The sequence below is a fragment of the Notolepis coatsorum genome, assembly GCF_963971535.1.
Source record: "Notolepis coatsorum genome assembly, chromosome: 10".
NCBI lineage: Eukaryota > Metazoa > Chordata > Actinopteri > Aulopiformes > Paralepididae > Notolepis > Notolepis coatsorum.
Genome location: NC_140174.1, coordinates 76,950,710 through 76,972,748, shown reverse-complemented (window position 1 = coordinate 76,972,748; position 22,039 = coordinate 76,950,710). Strand labels below are relative to the sequence as shown.

Below are 22,039 nucleotides of genomic sequence, written 5' to 3'. Positions count from 1 at the left end.
AACACAAAACAGAAAGACGTGAAAAACAATACATTAAAAAGGTGAGCATCGCATCCAGGGGCGTAGCTGTAGATTGTGGGCCCCATGAAAGAATGTATCTGTAGGCCCCCAGTGAATGCGAGCACGCGTAAGAGCCCGAGCAAAAACATTTTTTGCCATTTATTTATTGATGAATAGACGCATAATATGGTTTTTACCTATACATTCGGATCAGCAGTTCAGCACCTGCACTGTTGGTGGGTGAGCCTAGTAAAGGATGTCGCATTGCGTTCATCTTCAATAAATGGACCAATGCAATAGTCTACCAAAGCCCCCCCTCTCTCTCTATATATCTCACACACACACACACACACACACACACACACACACACACACACACACACACACACACACACACACACACACACACACACATACACACACTTCAGAAACAAACATAGTATCAATGAGAGCATCAATAAATACACATGAGTGATGTCTACTAAAAAAAATAATATATAATTCTGCCCCCCCCCCCCCCCCCCCCCCAGTGCTGGGCCCTTGGGATCATCCTAGGCTACGCCCCTGATCCCATCCCTAAACGAGCACACCAACATTATGGGAAATGTGCTTACTGTATTCTCCACAGGCAGACAAGAAGATAGCCAATGTTACGATTTCACAGTAGAGCATAGTAAAAAATGTATTCCTTTGCATAGATCCGTGACAGTACCTTAATATTCTGTATACTTCCCAGCCCCAGATGCAAACCATTACTTAGGAAATGTAGAAACCACATCACAGTGAAGAGGAGAATGTTGAGTTATTGTTACGACCCTGGGATATTGATATTGTGTATTGTATATTTATTATTCTGTTCTGTAATCCATTGGCTTTCCTTTCGGAATGTGTCTTGAGTGCGTGTGTGTGCGCCTTAGGACAATTGGCTGAGTGATTGCTGTGCCTGGTGGCTGCTCCTGATTGGCTGATCACCATCAGGGATCTAAAGGCATAAGGCAGCCCACTCCTACGGCTCTCAAACTAACACTACAAAATTATTACAAACAAATCAGGAACTAAATCAAACAAGGTTGGGCTGGGAAATGCGAGTGGAGGTTGCTGTCGTAGACTGCAGACCAGGTACTGTAGCACCTATATCAGGGCTATTCAACTAAATTGTTCAGGGGGCCACATTGTCAGAAATCCAAGGGGCCAGGGGCCGGACTGCCACGGCGCCTCCCCGTGCTATGAATATATGTACACTTGACACAACACGCAACCACATTTTCACAACTTTTATTTAACTACATTGCAAAAGTAGTATACTTTTCAAAAAAAGTGCTTCATTTATGTGCCACATCTGCAACATCTCCTGCAAAAAGTGCTTCATTTATGACTGTGCAACAACTGCAACATCTCCTCTTCAACATTTCAATATAAAAATAAAATAAAAAACAAACAAGTGCATGATGTGCATCTGAACATTCTAACTTCAACACTTGAACAAAAAAACACATTTATAGTGCAGCTGAGCTTATGAAAAAGTGCTTCATGTCTGTGCAACAACAGCAAATCACAGCATCTTATCAGCACTTATTGTCCACTCTTAACTCTCAAACATCAGGGGGGTGGGGGGCAGACAGGCCTAGCCTACATACACACATCTAATGAGAGCGATTGCACTTCTTTGACTGGGCAATGGCAGAGAAAGAGGGTTCATAGGAAGTGAGGGCTACCCGCAAACAGTGATGCAAATGCTCATTTGTCAAGGAGGCACGGTTGCTTGTTTTAATGGCATTCATGTGAGAGAAACTGGATTCACAGGTGTATGTTGAGCCAAACATTGTTAGCACAGATATTGCCAGCGTTTTTATTTTGGGGAATGTCTTGACATGAATACACTTTATCCAAAATGTTGTGGTGGATTCATTCTCAAGTGCCTGCTTCAGAGCAGATGATGCTTGCATGTCAATTATTTCAAGTTGCAGGAGACCTTCATCAATGTGAAGCGATGCAAGGAACTCTTGTCCTTTTGTGGAAATAGCAGCTACATTGGCAAATGGGTTGCTCACAAAATGCATCAATTCTCTGGACATGTCAAATTCATCAAATCGACTTGCAAAGTTTTCCCTCAATTTATCAATGAAATCTGTCATTAATTGAGTGACTTTTTGCTCAATTGTGCGTGTTAACGTTGACATGAAGAAAAAAAAAGTAATTTTTTTTTTTTATTTTTTTTTATTATCATGAAATCTTTGGCGGGACGGTCAGAATCATCCCGCGGGCCGGATCTGGCCCGCGGGCCGCCAGTTGAATAGCCCTGACCTATATGGTCGTGGAGATGGTGATCAGCCAATCAGCGGCAGCCACCAGACACAGCAATCACTCAGCCAACCCACACACGCACACTCAAGACACAGAATAATACATACACAATATAAATATACAATACACATTCAATAGCAAACCCTTATGACCCAGGGTCATAACACCCCCCCCTTCACAAGTATCAAGCATCCCCTTAAAGATTGATACTTAAGATGAACCAATTTACAAATATACATAGCTCCAGACAGAGCGTCTGCCAAATAGTTATCCACCCCCTCTTGTGGTGGATTTCCAACTTGAAATCTTGGAGCAGCATAGACAAACGCATAAGCCTTTTTGTGGTCTGTGAACACATTAATGGGTAACAAACTGGACAAACATATTCAAGATGTTACAACGCAAAGGCCTCTTCCTCAATCGTGTTGTAATTGAGTTGATGCGTATTGAACTTTTTGGAAAAGTAACAGTTGGGACGATCAATACCCTGCTATTCTTCTTATCAATACCCTGCTCTTCTTATCAATACCCTGCTCTTCTTCTTATCAATACCCTGCTATTCTTCTTATCAATACCCTGCTATTCTTCTTATCAATACCCTGATATTCTTCTTATCAATACCCTGCTCTTCTTCTTATCAATACCCTGCTCTTCTTATCAATACCCTGCTCTTCCTCTAGCAGCACTGCAGTGCACCCGCTCCACAGTCTCACGTCAACCTCTAACAACAATGTAGATATTATGAACACACCAATAACTTATTTATAAAGCTACAAATTGATGGACCTAGTGGATTTCAAAACTGCCCTCATTGTATACAAAGCCAGATACAAACTAATCCCAGGCAACATTAAAAAAAATGGTTCAGAGACAGGGAAGGAGAATATAACTTAAGAGGGAGAGGGAATCTTAAACAACCAATGGTACACACTACGCTGAAAAGCATGTGCATATCGGTGTGTGGAGTGAAGTTGTGGAATAATTTACCTGAATACATCAAACTGAGTAAACATGTGGCACAATTTAAAAAGCAGCTAAAAAGATACACATTAGAGAAATACAGAAATGAGTAATGAGGATAAACAAAGTTATGTTATATTGTGTTATGTAGTGCTGTACTATATTCACTGCTGTCAAGTGAATTACTTAAATATAAATCAAAGTATATTCTATATTGTAATATACTAAATTATGTTATATCTAGTAAAATTAATGGAAGAACAAATCTAAATGTAAGGGGGTAGGGATCAATAAGCTTAGCTTCCCCCTACTCCTTTTTTGGACATGTCTGCTAACCAAACACATTGCTCTTGACCTGTTTATAATTTTTTTTTTTTTTTTTTTTTATGATTGTTTGGTTTGACGGAACAAGATACGATGATTTGTTTGGAGGAAATGGAGAATTACATGTTCAAAAATAAACTTTTCATTCATTCATTCATTCATTCATTCATAACTGAAATGGTCATGAGAAGGTGGGGGCACGGGGCAGCAAGTATAGCTGCATTGCAGCGGGTTCAAATGCATTTTGACTGGACTGGATTGTGACCAGATGAATGCTTTGGAGGGGCTTACTATACTTGTGAGTGGGGCTACCACATCAGCGAAGCTAGGATGCTCTCTCCATAGGAAATTACGGAGAGAGCATGTTTGTCTGGGGCACAGGGTAATCTAAGACAGCTTGCACTTTGGCTGCACTTTGGCTGCACTTGACCCTGACCAATGTGCTTTGCCAGGTTCAAAGTAAGCGAGGTGGGACTCAACCTACTAAACACCTCAGACAGGACTTTCAGGAGGTCAGACCACGTAGCAGAGTAAACAACAACGTCATCGAAATAGACTTCACAATTTTAACACCTGCCAGTACTTGGAGGAGGTGGGGGTGGAGGGAGCATTTCTTAGACCAAAAGGCATTACATTATATTGGAAACAACCTGGAGTAATGAAAGCTGATATTTCAGATGTTGCCATGTTAACGACACCTGCCAGTAACCTTTTAACAGGTCAAGCTTGGTAACATAACTGGCTGAGCCTACTCTGTCCACGGAGTCCTCCATCTTGGGGAGAGGGAATGAGTCGGGTGACAGTTCCATGCACTGGAGCTGGGGACAGCCAATTCATGTTCCAAGAGGTCATCAACAGAGCCTGGGACAAGAATCGTATCACCTGGTTGGAAAACCCTTAACGGGGACTTAAAGAAAATATCTGGACTTAATTTTGCTCTGGGAAAGAGCGAGATTTTGTAAGCAAAATCACAAACACTGTGCAACGGCTCTCAGAATGAACCAACAAAATCTAGTAGGTTACTACTGGGTTTGGATTCCTCGAATAACCATTTCTCTTTGAGGAGTCTTTTTTTTTTTGATCCACTTTTTCTCCCATTTTTCTACATTTTCTCCCATCCCAATTTCGTATCATCCAATTCAACCCTCCCCTGTCACGAACGCTGTTTCTTGCCTCCCACAAGCCGGCTGCAATGTGGACTAAGTCATACATAGCACAAGTCCCCTCCGGTACTTGAGGTAACAGCAGTCGCATCTTTTCACCTGCGCAGCTCGATCTATCAGTGTCGAGGAGTAACGCGTGGGAGGCTCACGCTGCCCCCGACACTTCCTGATTCTACTGCGCAGGCGCACCAACCGACTTGTAGGAGTCGCTTGTTCACAACGTTCGATCCCCACCCTTCAGTTTTTCCCTCCCCGTAATACGGCCAATGTGTATTACTGCGGACGACCAGCCAAACTGAAAAACAATGTGGAGAGCTGGATTCGAACACGCGAATCCTAGCGTCTCCACACTGGTGGCGAGTGCCTTAGACCACTACACCACCTAGCCGCCTCTTTGAGGAGTCTTAACGGGCCACGCACTGTATGACCGAAGACTAACTCAGCAGGACTGAAACCTAAGGATTCCTGTTTCCAGACTGTTTCTCGAATGGCAAATAAAAGAGGAAGGCCTTCATCTCATTATTTTCCTGACTCAAGGCAATATTTACGCAGCATGGACTTTACCGTTTGATGGAGGCACTCCAAGGCACTTTGCAACTCAGAACGGTAAGCACTAGAACCCTAGTGCTTTGAACCCATTTTGGTAAACCAAAGGTTGAAAAGAATTTAACCAAAGCCTTCACTATTGGTTTAGTTTTTATTGTCCGTAATGGTATGGCCTTGCGTAACGAGTAACAGCGCACATCACCACTGTCTTGGGCAAGGGCCACACAGTCTATGATCACATGCTCAAAATGTTCTCCAATCGCTGGAATTGGGTGCAGAGGATCAGGTGGAACTACCTGGTTCGGTTTACCAGCAAATTGACAAGTATGACACGAGCGACAGTATTTGGTTACACCGGCTTTAACGCCTGGCCAAAAGAAATAGTGCAAGATACGATGGTAGTTTTTTTTTATACTCACTTCAAAATTCACTATGTGAATTTCATTCTGAAAGTCCTCATAGTTGTGAGTAGGGATGTCCGATATTGGCATTAAAATGTGATATCGGAAAATATCGGTATCGGTTTTCCAAAAACCTTTTTCTTTTTTTTTTCTTTTTTTTAATAACCTTTATTTACCCAGGCAAGCAAGTAAGAACAAATTCAGATTTTATTTATTGTAAAAAGTATGCATAATGTTGTGGTAATTCCACAACAAGAGATATGTAATGTTAATTACCTGAAATTATTCCGTTTTTTGGTGGGGGAAACCCTGCATATATCGGTATCGGTTGATATCGGTATCGGAAATTAAGAGTTGGACAATATCGGTATATCGGTATCGGTAAAAAAGCCAATATCGAGCATCCCTAGTTGTGAGGGATCAATTTACGTATCCGTATACTTTACATAAACAACATAGGTAGCAGGTTGATCAGAACATCACTGAACAACAGCAGACCACAATCCGTTTTTAACATAGATGCAAAATTCCAACCAAAGGCTCATGCGTTGGTCTCTGGTGTTCCAAGATTTCAACTTGGAAATTCACCACAAGAGGGGGTGGATGACTATTTGGCAGACGATCTGTCTGGAGCTATGTACATTTGTGAATTGGTTCATCGTAAATATCAATCATTAAGGGAAGCCTTGATATTAGGAAGGGGGTGTTACAACCCTGGGTCGTAAGGGTTTGTTATTGATATTGTGTATTGTATATTGTGTATTGTGTATTTATTATTCTGTTCTGTAATCCATCCGCTTTCCTTCCCGGGTGTGTCTTGAGTGTGCATGTGTGTGGGTGCGCCTTTTCCAATAGGACAATTGGCTGAGTGATTGCTATGCCTGGTGGATGCCACTGATTGGCTGATAATAACTTTTATTTGTATCACCATCTCCACAGCCATAAAGGTGCTACCTGGCCTGCAGTCTACGACAGCAACCTCTGATCGCATTTACCAACCCAACCTTGCTTGATTTAGTTCCTGTTTTGTTTGTGACAATTTTGTAGTGTTAGTTTGGGAGCCGTCTGAGCTGCCTAAGATTGTTTATTTGTTATTTTGGCCACTCCCACATCTATGCTTCTCTTCCCTCATTTGTTTTGTACATATAATAAATGGTTAACCTTTTGCCATTTACTCTGTGTTATGAGGTGGATTTGGGGGAATAGACGTGGTATAACAGTCATGTTGAGAAAATGATTGCCAAGTTGTCATTAAATATATTATATTAAAGCTACTACAAGGGGAATTGTAATCAATAGTATATCATATTATCATTGTCAGATTAGTTGTGATACCTTTGTATAATTACACAAACAATTGTCAAACAATTGGTAGCCTAACTCTCACAATAAGACCACTTTTCCCATGAACCCTGTTATTTGTTCACACCCCTCTGCATCTTCCCACATGATACAGTATTAGTTTTGAAGAAGCTACCTGGGTAAACAGCCCCTTCTAACTGTGGATGTGGAGTTATTTTAGTTATATAGTAATATATCATGTAATCATTGTCAGATTAGTTGTGATACCTTTGTATAATTACAGTAAATAAATGAGACTGTTGCCAAACAATTGGTAGCCTAACTCTCACAATAAGACCACTTTTCCCATAAACCATGTTATTTGCTGTTGCAAAGACAATTTTGCCATTTGTTCACACCCCTCGTCATCTTCCCACATGATACAGTATTCGTTTTGAAGAAGCTAATAGAGGGTAAACAGCCCCTTCTAACTGTGGATGTGGAGTTATTTTAGTTGATGAATCAAGTTTTGTTTGAAAGGGCTTCCTTTGCACCATAAAGCCGTTATATATATATATAAGTTCAATGTCATAATTACTCATCAAGTAACATTTTGAATACAGTACATTTCATGAGGGATGGGTGTAAAATATGTGCAGTGTGAATATTTTCCACTTTTACAAGAAACCATTATAATGAACTTTACTTCGCCAGTCTCATGATGTGATGAGATCTGAACTGTTAATACGGTTGTTTTAAACTGTGAAGACCCTGAAGATAGTGGTGCAGGTGTTACAGGTCATCACAGGTTACTCACTTTGTCTCCATGTGCAACATGTTCATGATGTAATATTTCCTGAGAAAAAAGAGGTTGGATATAATAAATGAAAAGTTACCAGGGAGTGTTGATAAAAAAGAGGCAGACTATGGATGAAGTTGTGAAATCAAATCATATCAGTAAACTCCTTATTCTTAAACAAATTAAGGTTATAGAGGATAGTAAGTATAACACAGGACTAGTTCACCCAAATCAAAATAACAGACAGACAGATAGAAAATTGTCATATTCAAGTTGTCATTGAATATAATATTATATATATTAAAGCTACTACAATGGGAATTGTAATCAATAATATATCATGTCATCATTGTCAGATTAGTTGTGATACCTTTGTATAATTACAGTAAATAAATGAGACTGTTGCCAAACAATTGGTAGCCTAACTCTCACAATAAGACCACTTTTCCCATAAACCATGTTATTTGCTGTTGCAAAGACGATTTTGCCATTTGTTCACACCCCTCGTCATCTTCCCACATGATACAGTATTCGTTTTGAAGAAGCTACTAGAGGGTAAACAGCCCCTTCTAACTGTGAATGTGGAGTTATTTTTGTTGATGAATCGAGTTGTGTTTGGAAAGGCTTCCTTTTCTCATAAAGCCGTTCAGTAGAACACCTGTGGATCTGACCCGGTGGCACACAGTAACAATACAAAACACTCATCTGTCTCATAAATTATCTTTCATTCTCATCTGTCTCATCAATTATCTTTCATTCTCATCTGTCTCATCAATTATCTTTTATTCTCATCTGTCTCATCTTCTTTCTGCTGTAATCCTGCCACGGTATGGATGTTGAATTTACGATTATATATATATTTTTTTATCTACTTTTTCTCCCCATTTTCTATTTTTCTCCCATCCCAATTTCGTATTATCCAATTCTACCCTCCCCTGTCTCGAACGTTGCTAGACCATGCCTCCCACTGGTCGGCTGCAATGTGGACGAAGCCTTGCATCACGTGTCCCCTCCGGTACACGAGGAGGCAGCCGTCGCATCTTTTCACCTGTACAGCGCAATCTCTCAGTGGCGAGGAGTAACGCGTGGGAGGCTCACGCTGCCCCCGTTGCTTCCTGATTCTGCTGTACAGGCGCACCAACCGACCTGTAGGAGTCGCTGTCCACAACGTCCGATCCCCACCCACCGGCTTTCCCACCCTCTAATACTGCCAATTGTATTAGTATGAACGACCAGCCAAGCCGGAAGCAACGCCGAGAGCTGGGCTCGATACCAGTATCTCCTGCATTAGTGGCGAGCGCCTTGCCACTTAGCCGCCCCAATTTACGATTATATATTGATGTTGAAATCTTACTAGTAGTGCCTTTAAAGTTGTACTAAATTGTATTAAAAACATGAACTTATTTATGTGTGTATAATATATATTATATATATATATATATATATATATATATATATTGGTTCAATGTCATAATTACTCATCTATTCAACATTTTGAATACAGTACATTTCATGTATGTACATAATGGATGGTTGTACAATATGTGCAGTGTGAATATTTTCCACTTTTACAAGAAACCATTATAGTGAACTTTACTTTGCCAATCTCATGATGTGATGAGATCTGAACTGTTAATACAGTTGTTGTAAACTGTGAAGACCCTGAAGATAGTGGTGCAGGTGTTACAGGTCATCACAGGTTACTCACTTTGTCTCCATGTGCAACATGTTCATGATGTAATTCTTCCTGAGAAAGAAAAAGTTGGATATAATAAATTAATAGTTACCAAATTAGTTACCAATTAATAGTAACTCAGTAAACTCCTTATCCTTAAACAAATGAAGGTTATATAGGACAGTAAGTATAACACTGGGCTAGTTCACCCAAATCAAAATAATAGCAGACAGACAGTCATGTTGAGAAAATTGCCATATTCAAGTTGTCATTGAATATATTATATATTAAAGCTACAAGGGGAATTTTAATCAATAATATATCATGTCATCATTGTCAGATTAGTTGTGATACCTTTGTATAAATACAGTAAATAAATTAGACTTGCCAAACAATTGGTAGCCTAACTCTCACAATAATACTATCTATTATACTATTATAAAGAACTTTACTTTGCCAATCTCATGATGTGATGTGATGAGATCTGAACTGTTAATACGGTTGTTTTAAACTGTGAAGACCCTGAAGATAGTGATGCAGGTGTTACATGTCATCACAGGTTACTCACTTTGTCTCCATGTGCATCATGTTCATGATGTAATATTTCCTGAGAAAAAATAAGTTGGTTTTATAAACAGAAGCCTGGACTCTGAAGATCAGTTTGAGATGCAGCTTAGCACTGTGTGTCATAAATATGTAACACAATCAGCCTATTAACATTTTTGAAAGTTTAGTGTATGATGCCTTGGAACATTATCAAGAAAAAACAACATATACCAACCTGGCCATTACCAAGCACAATTAAGTGTGATATATTACTGACATGTTTTGAGTTGTACCATTAGAATACCTGTAAAGGACCACTTATATACTTCAAGACACTGAATAACATGTGTTCATACAATGAGTAGTAACTTTTGATTTCTGCAAGAAATTGTTATTTTGGTGATTAGATGACCAGCTGTTATTCTGGCTCAGAAAACCCTCTCATTGCCAATGCACCTAGACAAACCATACACTCTCCTATTGGCCCAGGTTTCTAGTTCTATTACCGTTGCATGGTGCTGTTATTAACCTAGGGGGCACAAAAGGTCATTTTATACAGTGAGGCTGAGTTTCACAAGATGGTGCCACCACATTGAAAGAGCTGCGAGTCACATCACCACATTAATGCAGTCTCAGCCTTACAGACCTGTTTAGGGACCACAGTATGCAGAAATAGTCAAATACATCACTTTTTAGAATGCAAAAATACCATGGTAAATGGCTGCATTTATATAGTGCTTTTATCCAAAGTGCTTTACATTTTGTTCCTCACATTTCTTACCCATTCACTCACACATTCACACACCGATGGCAGAGGCAACCATGCAAGGTGCAGTTAGGGGTTAAGTGTCTTGCTCAAGGACACTTCGACACGCTGCCCGGGGAGGAGTGGGAATCGAACTGGGAACCTCTGGATTACCAGACGACTTCTCTACCTCCTGAGCCACTGTCGCACCATCTTGCAAATAACTACATGGTTTTGATCCTCAACTACATGGGACTAGCATTAACCTGGACACATCTGTAAGTGAGCCCTTCCATTGAGCTCCTTTTCATTCACATAGCTTGAGTTGAAAGGTCAAAGGCTATGCCAGTTCTTCTCCTCAAACGTTTGTTTAAAGGCCCCAATCCGGAATCCCTTTTGTTCACATGGCACAGCGGCTGTGCAGGGTATTACAATAATACAGTTGGGAGTTTGTTGTGGCCCCCGCCCTCGTCCTCTGCACCATGCTCTCTCGTCTCTCTGCTCCCTGCAGACTAGCAGGCATCACTTCAAGTTAATTTCAGCTCGAGCAAAACTTTTTTGTCGGCTCAGGAACAGCAGTAGCAGTGATGTTTACTGGAGGGGTATGGGATGAACATAAATTAAATTCACCGGCCTACCTGTAAAACTGTAAAATCCCGGCCTGTATTTGGGTACTTCGGTTCCTTTCACACAAAGCTCTCGCTCAGCGGGGATGGGAGATACTATCAGATTGTTTATTTGAGCCAGTGTGAATGTTGCCTGTGTAGTAGATTGACTGTCGAACTGCATATCAATTATGAATAATTAATTTGATCTCGCTCCAAGAGACGGCGCGTTCTCACTCACAGCCAGCCTCATGCACTCAGAGAACGAGTGAGAGAGGGATAGAGTGCAGGAGGAATGGAACGGTGTTCTCAGATAGCTTCACTCAGTTTACAGTTGTCGTGCAGGTGTGACAGATCGTATCGGACTCCTCTGCGTTGTGTATTAAATGCTGATGCCCCCGGGCGGCTAGGTGGTGCAGTGGGCAAGGCGCTCACCACCAATGCAGGAGAAACTGGGTTCGAGCCCAGCTCTCCGCATTGCTATCAGCTTGGCTGGTCGTTCATACTAATACAATTGGCAGTATTAGGGGGTGGGAAGCTGATGGGTGGGGATCGGACGTTGTGGACAGCGACTCCTACAGGTCGGTTGGTGCGCCTGCGCAGCAGAATCAGGAAGCGGCGGGGGCGGCGTGCCCTCCAAACACAGACCCCCGACGCTGAGAGATCGCGCTGTGCAGGTGAAAAGATGCGACTGCTGCTTCCTCGAGTACCGGAGGGGACACGTGATGTAAGGCTTAGTCCACATTGCAGCCGGCTTGTGGGAGGCATGGCCTAACAGCGTTCGAGACAGGGGAGGGTAGAATTTGACGATACGAAATTGGGATGGGAGAAAAATAGAAAATGGGAGAAAAAGTAGATAAAAAATAAATGCTGATGCCCCAAGGGAGAGTTGAACCCGGGTCTCCCACTCCGCGGGTGACGACATAGACCGCTGCACTAAGAGGTGAATTCACTCCTGGGTACCGTACCCATGCGTCTATTAACCCTGTTATGGGGAAGTGAGTTTAACTCGCAGCCCGCTGTGGTATAATATAATGTCCTCATGTAAAGATATTCCCCTCCCCTGTGTCCCCTTACCTGTGCCCCCCCCCCCCTCTGTGGAATAAGACATTCCCCTCCCCTTTCTCCCCAATCCTGTGCCCCCCCCCCTTTCTCCCCAATCCTGTGCCCCTCTCCCCTTACCTGTGCCCCCCCCCCCCCTCTGTGGAATAAGACATTCCCCTCCCCTTTCTCCCCAATCCTGTGCCCCCCCCCCCTTTCTCCCCAATCCTGTGCCCCTCTCCCCAAACCTGTATCCCCCCCCCATTTGACCTATCAAATGGGACCACATCCCCCCCTTGTTAACCATATAAGTCTCCTCCCGAGATCAATCCAGGTCTTTTCACCTGGGTCATTTCAGCTGATCACCTGGGGCAAAGCCCTCAGCCATTCTCTCTATAATTCTATCTGTTTGGTTAATAAACCTTGATATTATCCAAACCTCGGTTGACTGAGAACATTCTTCTTCAGGATATCCACGAATATCCCACAATTGGCGTCTACGAACTTGTGACGGACCTTTTTGCGTCCTCCCGGCGTGCTGTATTGTTTCAGCTATACAGAGAAAAGTGAGTATAATAGACTGGTCGACCAAAAATGTATGGCAAGGAATTAAAACCTTCCCGCTTTTCTCTGTGCCAGGTGAATATTACAGAATGTTGTCAAATATTGAGATCATGGCTGAGTAAGAATAATGTGCATTAATATATCTGATCTGTATTGAGAATCGTTACCAGGGCAACGCGTGCACCTGGGTCCTTATCAGGCATAGGGTTATATGTGCTATTCCCGAAAGTTTAGGCACAAAGGTTGAAGTGCTATTCCTGGTCGAGTTGGAGCCGACCAAAAGCTAAGGCACACAATAAAAGGTTGTTGGATTGCTAACCCAAGTCTAGCTGATGCAGACTAAAATATAGGCAACAAAAGAAGATACGTGAGCTTATTAGATGTGATATCATTGGTAAACGCTACTCTCTTAGAAACTGTTCTGTGATTCCTCTGCAAAGAGGCGGGAAGTTAGGACCGAGAAGCTGATGGAATCATAATTAGATTTACCAGAGTAACGTCATATATTCATAGTTTCAACCTCAAACTAAGCTCACAACCTCTTCCATTCCTGAAAACGATGTATTCAGATTAAATTAACCAATTAATCATACAGATAGCGGGAAGATGATTACGCGATGTCCTAGTAGTACATGATTACGCGATGTCCCGGGAGTACGTGAATGTACATTAAACAGGACATTAGTCGCGGAAAGTACATTAAACGGGACATTAGTCGCGGGTTGAAGAGACCGAGAGTGTGATTAAAAGGTATATATAATCTAATATATCGCTGTTCAATTTCGAAGTTCAGGATTCGGTCGTTATGTTTTAAAAACGATGTATAGTTAAACCAAGGGTAAACAAGCCTTGTCGCAGCAGGGTGCTGGCCGACTAAACAAACAGCGATCCAATACAATCAGGTATACAAACACGTTAACTTATATGTATTATTGTTTGTTTGTCTGTTTAAGTCTCGTTTGTATGTGCACAAGTATTATAGGACCCGTCGCGTTGCTTTATTGAGTCAAGAACCGGCTGCGGATAGCGCGACGAGCATTGAGAGACGAGTTACCGTTATACAGAGAATAACATTGGGGTGCAATTCACGCAACAAACTAGGATAGTAATTTCCGGAACCAACAAAATCGGCCCACGGGAACGACCATTTGGGAAGTATAGTTTTATCGTTTCAGTTTGTTTACGTTTCACATATGCACAGGCGCGTTCATTCGGTAACAAAACGCTGGTTTAGGTGAATTCCAGGCTATTGAGAGCTCGTGGAAAAATACTGCATGGATTGCAAAGCGTTATTTCCGAGTGAGAACGCGTGAACGTCGCTTGGACTGATGACGTCATACAAAAGTGCGATATGAAACTATCCATGGGCGAACGTAAGGTTTAATATGCCCGAAGCAGAGTATATGCATAGTATATGTTTTAATTGTATGTGTAAATACACGCTGCAAGGGGGTAAGTTAATATGGTTATTCAATAACTGAACTGAACTGTGATGATCCAACGTGAACACGGCAGCTTTTTCCGGTGAGTATGAAACAAACCTTGAGATGCATGACATAACTATCTTTTCATTTGCAGTAAATTACAGCTATCCCATATCGCTTGAGTGATTGTTTTTCATTACTGTACACGTTATAAGTCACAGAAAGCTAAACTCAATGCCTGTTTCAGATGTGTAAATGTATCTGTGGGCGCGCAGGCAGGCTCGCTCCTCATAAAATGGGTTTCTATATCTTAGAAATGTGCACAAGGCTAGTGATAAGGCAAACATGCTATGTTTATTCAACAAATCATTTCTATTAAAAAAAAAAAACAGTATATGTTTTAACTCCCACGTTATATAAAATCATGCATCATAACTGAACACAACACAATTTATGAGTAACACACACTTCCAGTAAAAACGCCAAGACCTTATATAGATGAAGACTAGATGACGTGTGTTTGAACTCAAAATCAAAGAGAACACACTCAAATGGTCTTAGGAGTGGAAAATTAACATGTGTTTGTATTTTCAGTCTGGCTCTGAGGCGAGATGCAGAACAGTGCAGGTCTACACCCAAATTGTATCACAAAAGACAGAAACTCCAACAATTTGCATGTCAACATGTGTGGAGCTGAAAGACAATCGATTGACCAGTTAAAACAAATCTGCATCCAAACACCCACATGTAAATTTTGTTTACAGAAACAAAGCTATTCAGAGTGGGCACTTGAAACCCAAGGGGTATGGCATGAGTGAGACAAAGCAATGCAAATAGCCAGAGAGGACTCTGACCACACCTATAGAGACGCAACTTAGTATCTCCACTATACTTAGTATAGTAGGAAGTATCACTTTAGATGCAGATTTTCTCTTTGTTACCACTGAGACTCACCTGACAATGGATGGAACCACTTATTTAACATGAATCAGACACAAGTGATGAATTTGCAGTCATGAAAGTCTACCTAATTCCCATACTAACAATAACTAACCAGTTGTTTTCATCATCTCTTTTCAAGAGGCACACGAATTAGAGCTGAATAAAACCAGACAAAGTAGAAGTGCCTGAGATGAAAGATATGATGAAAACAACTTCACTTGCAATCTCCTCCTTCTATCCTCTGCTTACAACCACTAACTCCTTGCAATTTCATCTGCTGTAATTCCAAAAATGCTAGTTATAGGCCCAAACCCATATAGATTATCGATTGCCGTTTCTTTCCCATACACGCTATATTAAAAAATTCAAATGTATATGATCGGTATACATTATGCTTCATCATGCGTGGAGGAAAGGGGGGGGGGTCGTTTATAATTCCTTGATCATCAGTAACTGCTTTATGTAGTATGGGTGGATATATTGATCAGATGGTTTGCAAACAAGGAAATGCACAATCGGTTTGAAAATAACGTTATATTCCTCTTACCGTGGGCCAATGAGACTGGCGGTGAAAGATCCCAATTATACGACGCCGATCACCTAGGTCCATTTCTGGTTTGTATGGCGCAATAAACGCAGAAATCATATCGATTATTACGTTTAGAAAGCGATCCATATGCACTATAGTGTTTGTCAGGAGTCCCGGAACGAGATGTGACTGCCGGAGGACTTTCATCGATGCACTGATGGCACTTCCTGTTTTGCGAGTGTAACTCGCCCGACCATCCACCAGGCGGCGGTATTGAGCTGTCGTTGCAGTCACATCTAGGGTCCAGCTACAGCACCGGGGGTGGGTGGATGAGCCATGGCGAAAAAATGAAATATTGATCTCAAAAACGCTGTACAGCGATCTTGGCAGACAACGCATGGCGGGCAATAACGCTGAACAGCGATTTTGGCGCACAATGTGTTAACAGTACAACCACCTACAAGGTAACAACAACTAAAAGAAAAAGGAGTAAGAGACCATTTAGACCAAAATACCATTTCAAGCAGGTTTTAATGAATTCTGCAATGAATCTCTGTATTAACAATTCAACAGGAATTTTGATATGGCTCCCTCAGCGTATCACAATATATACGATATCTCTGAAAAGGCATATTGTGGAGACATTGTAATTGTCTCAACGATATTTATCACCATTAGGGCTGACCTTCGATATTTTTTTTTGAATTAGAAGCTTCGGGGGCCGAGATTCGATTTTAATTCGAAGCTTCGAGATGAAACATTATTTATAATATTTTTTTTTTATGTTATGTTTGTTCAACTTTGTCAGTGCTGTAAAGTTTAAACCTTTTTAAATCTTAGACAAACAAAACACTTTGCTTTCATGAAATATTGTAAGCCGTCATTTGAGGCTTTATAAAATCAGCACAATGAACACAAATCTGTCAGTGCAGAGTCCGACCTCATCTTAAATAACAAACAGCATTGCTTGTTGTAGTTAACAAAGAGAGGCAGAGTTGATTTTGCAAAAAAAAAAAGAAAAAAAAAATCATATATATATTTTTTAATAATTGAATTTTATTTTCATATTCGAATCCCATGCCCATCGAACAAAGCTTCGAAGTAGTTAAGACAGCCCTAATTGCCTAACACCATATTGCCTACCCCTATAATGAAGTACCTAATGAGGACCCACTGGCGCTGGATTGTACCATGTAGTGTGTGTGTGTGTGTGTGTGTGTGTGTGTGTGTGTGTGTGTGTATGTGTGTGTGTGTGTATGTGTGTGTGTGTGTGGGGGGGGGGGGGGTTAGAATGGTGTGCATCTGGAGAAAAGTGAGATAAATAAACAGTTCTGCTATTTATTCCTCAATATCTCCACAACGCCTGTGAGTTACGAAGCAGCACTTGGTTCTCCGTAACCAGACAGGCCTCACCAACATTTTGACACTGGGAATGGTGTTATAATACATCTGACATCGCGTCCCGCTCTGCCATATTGAGATATCATCTCCATGCACATATTGTGCACGTGAAAAAGTTGACCTCATCTTAAATAACAAACAGCATTGCTTGTTGTAGTCAACAAAGAGAGGCAGAGTTGATTTTGCAAAAAAAATTCAATAAAAAAAATCATATATATTTTTTAATAATCAAATTTTAGTTTCATATTCGAATCCCATGCCCATCGAACGAAGCTTCGAAGCTTCGAAGTAGTTAAGACAGCCCTAATTGCCTAACACTATATTGCCCACCCCTATAATGAAGTACCTAATGAGGACCCACTGGCGCTGGATTGTACCATGTAGTGTGTGTGTGTGTGTGTGTGTGTGTGTGTGTGTGTGTGTGTGTGTGTGTGTGTGTGTGTGTGTGTGTGTGTGTGTGTGTGTGTGTGTGTGTGTGTGTGTGTGTGTGTGTGTGTGTGGGGGGGGGGGGGGTTAGAATGGTGTGCATCTGGAGAAAAGTGAGATAAATAAACAGTTCTGCTATTTATTCCTCAATATCTCCACAACAATAATAATAATAATAATAGATTGGATTTGTAATGCACTTTTTGTTCGCTGGGATCCCAAAGTGCTACACTACATGGTTAAAACAGTTAAAAAAATAGGATAAAATAGTTATTAGTAAAACAAATAAAATACAGAATAAAAATAGAACATAGTTAATTAAAAACATAGTATAAACAGACAATTTAAAAACAAAGCGCAATCAAATTTAAATAAAAAGCTAACAGTCAAAGGCCTTTTTGAACAGATAGGTTTTCAGGCCTGCTTTAAAAGAGTCCAGGCTCTGTGGTGCCCTCAGCTGGATGGGGAGGCTGTTCCACAGGCGTGGTGCAACCGTGCAGAAGGCTCGGTCACCCATGGTGCAGAGCCGGGTATTGGGGACCTGAAGGAGCAGGCTACCTGCGGATCTGAGGGTGCGAGTGAAGGATTGTGGAGTGATGAGTTCCTGGAGGTAGAGGGGTGCGTGTCCGTTTATGCAGTTATGGGTGATCGTAAGGATTTTGTAGTTGATCCGGGATGAGACGGGGAGCCAGTGTAGTGAGTGGAGGATGGGGGTTATGTGATCGTGTTTACGGACTCTCATCAGGATCCTGGCAGCACTGTTCTGGATGTATTGCAGCTTTTGGATGCTCTTGCCAGGAATCCCGATGAAGAGTCTGTTACAGTAGTCCAGTCTTGAGGAGATAAAGGCATGGACAAGCTTCTCTGCATCTGACAGGGTTAGAATGGGACGGAGTTTTGATATGTGTTTTAGGTGATAGAATGAGGTCTTGCAGAGGTGTTTTATGTGGGTGTTGAAGGTCAGGTGGGGGTCAAATCGAACCCCCAGAACGCCTGTGAGTTACGAAGCAGCACTTGGTTCTCCGTAACCAGACAGGCCTCACCAACATTTTGACACTGGGAATGGTGTTATATTACATCTGACATCGTGTCCCGCTCTGCCATATTGAGATATCATCTCCATGCACATATTGTGCACGTGAAAAAGTTGACACATGCACGTCACTTGCACGTGACCACGCCTACTCTTGTGTGTTCCTACAAAACACAGGAAGTGGTCACGCTTACACCCTTCCATATATTTTTCCAAGCGTGAGTTTGTTCATATGCACTCTCAACCAGTGGAACTTTATTATGAAGCAAAGGGAGAAATTGAAGAATGTTGGACTTTCGCCAGAGTTTCTCCAGCCCCCGGATCCTCTTCGGCGCGTCCAGACGGAACGGCGACCCTATACTGCCTCGGTTCCTGACAGTGAACCGACGGACTTCGCGCGGCGGTCAGCGGCCGAGCCACGCCGCGCACAGGTAAGGCCATCATCGGCAATTCATAGTACTAGCGTTTTCACTACTGCTCGTTGTCCCGTGAGACGACCGGGCGGTGTGATAGCGCGGGGGGGCTGTGTATTTGGATGAATATGGTCAACATGAAACGTTGCTAAATGTTTTTCCAATTATCATTAGAATTATCATAATTCTATTGCCTTCGGGACGCCGCTCCCATGTGTACCGCCGGGATTGTATCCAGTTTTCCCCCCGCTTAACCATTACTGAAAGTCAAACGGTGTCTAATGTTGCGGGTTTGGCTGAGGCTTATTTACCCTTTACACGGGTGGGCGGTCTGACGACGAGGCTCAGGACAGGTGTGCCATGCTTAGAGAAGCAGGTGGCATCGGTCCTTTGCCCTGACATGGTAGAGCGGTATCCCGCCCGGAAGCCGACGCCAAGGGGCGAGTCGGCCCAGCAGGTGGCTGAGTGGGCTGATGAGGCTGATATCGCCGCAGTACAGAATTTAGCAGCGACTAATAACATTGCTCAATTGGCTGCTTTTCTGTCGAAAATGGTGTCGGGTGATGGGGTCTTAGGGCCAGCCGACGTCAAAACCATCGCGCAGGGTTTTGAGGTTATTCAGCTTTTGACCCAGCCGCAAGCTATAACCGCAGGAGGGGCTAGAATGCTGTCGACTCTTATTCACAGACATCTGTGGTTGGAGCAGTCTCCCCTGGAGGAGGAGAGAAGAATTCTCCTCCTCAGGGCCCCCCTCTCCATGGATGGACTTTTTGGTTTGTCAACGGAGGCGCGGGCGGCCTTTGACCGGGGCCCCACGCCGCCCCACACCGCGCAGCCAGAGGTGAGAGCACGGTCTCGCCAGCGGCTGCTGCGAGACCCCCGACCGGTGGCCATGTGTCCCCCCGCCTGAGATAACCTGGAAACAAAGAGAACAGGCTATCACGGTGCCGACAGCCTCTGTGGCCGAGGGATCGGCTGAATTAGATGGGCACGCCTCCGCGAGGAGTAACCGTCGCCATTTAGCTGTGTCTAGCACGCTTTCCGTTCATTCCCCCCCGCTACACTACGGGATTCAGGGCTCTGTTGTGTCCCCTCTGGCTGCGGGCCGCGTTCTTCCAGTGAAGCGCAAGCGGCCCCACATATCGCTTCTCATGAAGACAGGTGCTGACATCCAGCTGCTAGCTAGGCCTGGGTCTGTCTATGAGAATGCTGTACTGTCAGGAGGCTCCCGCACCACGTCCTGCGTGTGCGTTTGGTGAGCCTGGTGTTGTATGTGACGACGGAGCAGGGTTCCCTGTATCTAAATTTTTTTGTCAGAGTGGGAACCCTGGGAACTCGCAGTGCGGGTTCCCCCAGCCCTGCCCTCGCCAGGCCGGTTATTACGTTAGTGCCACCCCCGTCCGGACTTCCAATCCTAGCAGTGGTAGTGAGTCAGGCACACGTAATTTGGGTGGTAGTAATATCACTACAGGGCTACGGTGTGTAGAAACCCACCCGATCGGGCACCGTGAGGACCACACACCATGCATGTCCAGCCGCAGAGCAGGCCATCCCCAGCAAGTAAATTTCTGTGCAAAAACGGGACAATGCTCAGCGGGGGAATTACCTCATTCACCAGGAGTGTTGACTGTCGTTCCCCCCGTGTCAGACCACCCCTTTCTGTCGGGGTCCCCCCTTGGGTGCAATTGCCTCGTTGGTAGAGTCAGGGTGCGAAATCCCGACTCCGCCAGATACCTTGCTCGCGCGGTTGGCGAAACCGGGGTTTGCAATGCACAGCGGGAGGGACCGGGCCGCCTATCTATGATTCTTAGCGGACCAGCGCCAGTTGGCAGCGGGGGCGCTTTGGGATTTTTACCAGGTATGGCTACAGAAGTGCCATATGTCGGTGTGGATGGAGAGAACGCTGAGGGCGGGGCTTGTGTTACAGTTTGCACACCCCCACCCTCCGTTTTTGGGTTTGGTACAGACTATATTGTCAGAGTCCGCGGCAGTGACAGCTCTGGCCGACGAGATCCGTTCTCTGTTGGCGAAGCAGGTCATCGTCGTGGTCCCATGGGAGGACGCGATGAGTGGCGTTTACTCCCGATATTTTCTGGTGCCCAAGAAATCGGGGGGTGTCAGACCCATACTGGACCTGTCCGCGTTCAATCGGTTGATTGTGGCGAGAAGGTTCAGAATGTTGACCGTCAAACACCTGTTATGCGCTGTCAGAGTGGGAGACTGTTTCACCTCCATAGACCTGAAGGATGCGTATTTTCACATCCCGATCTTCCCTCCTCACAGGAAATACCTACGCTTCCTGTTTCAGGGCATAGCGTACCAGTACCAGAGGCTGCCGTTCGGCTACTCTCTGGCTCCTCGCACCTTCACCAAGTGCGTGGAGACCGCACTGGGACCTCTGCGTCGTCGGGGGATACGAATTTTATTCTACCTAGATGACATTCTGGTCCTCAGCCGGTCAGAGGAGATCGCCAGGTCTCATATCAGGCAGGTGGTGGAATTCCTCACCAGCCTGGGTTTTTCTGTGAACTGGAAGAAGAGTACCCCTCTTCCCAGTCAACAGGTGGAGTACTTGGGCTTAATTCTAAGCTCAAGGTCTATGAGGGCAACCCTCTCAGAGCGGCGGCGAGAGGATATTCTCGGTGCGCTCGGGAGGTTCCGTCCTGGCAGGACGGTTACGGCGCTGTCCGTGATGCGCCCTCTCGGTATGATGGCATCTGCTCAAACTGTGGTCCCTCTTGGCCTCCTCTTCATGAGGAGGATACAGAGGTGGTTTTTCGGTATGAAAATAGACCCTGTGAGAGGCAAGTGGAAGCAGCTGAAGGTTCCCATGTCAGTACTGGGGAACCTCGCCCACTGGGGGGGGCCTGGGGCCCTCACCAGCGGGGTCCCCATGGGCAGCAGGCTATCACACGTC

At 43.6% G+C, this 22,039-nt stretch overlaps 1 protein-coding gene across 1 annotated transcript in view; it reads right to left on the bottom strand.

Moving 5' to 3' along the window:
- scn4aa (sodium channel, voltage-gated, type IV, alpha, a) overlaps positions 1 to 22,039 on the bottom strand; it is a gene marked incomplete at its 3' end in the record, with an annotated part of 112,566 nt that overhangs the window by 20,038 nt on the left and 70,489 nt on the right. The window contains 1 exon segment of the mRNA XM_084323065.1: positions 19,812 to 20,028. Within this exon segment, the coding sequence (XP_084179191.1) occupies positions 19,812 to 20,028 (217 nt within the window).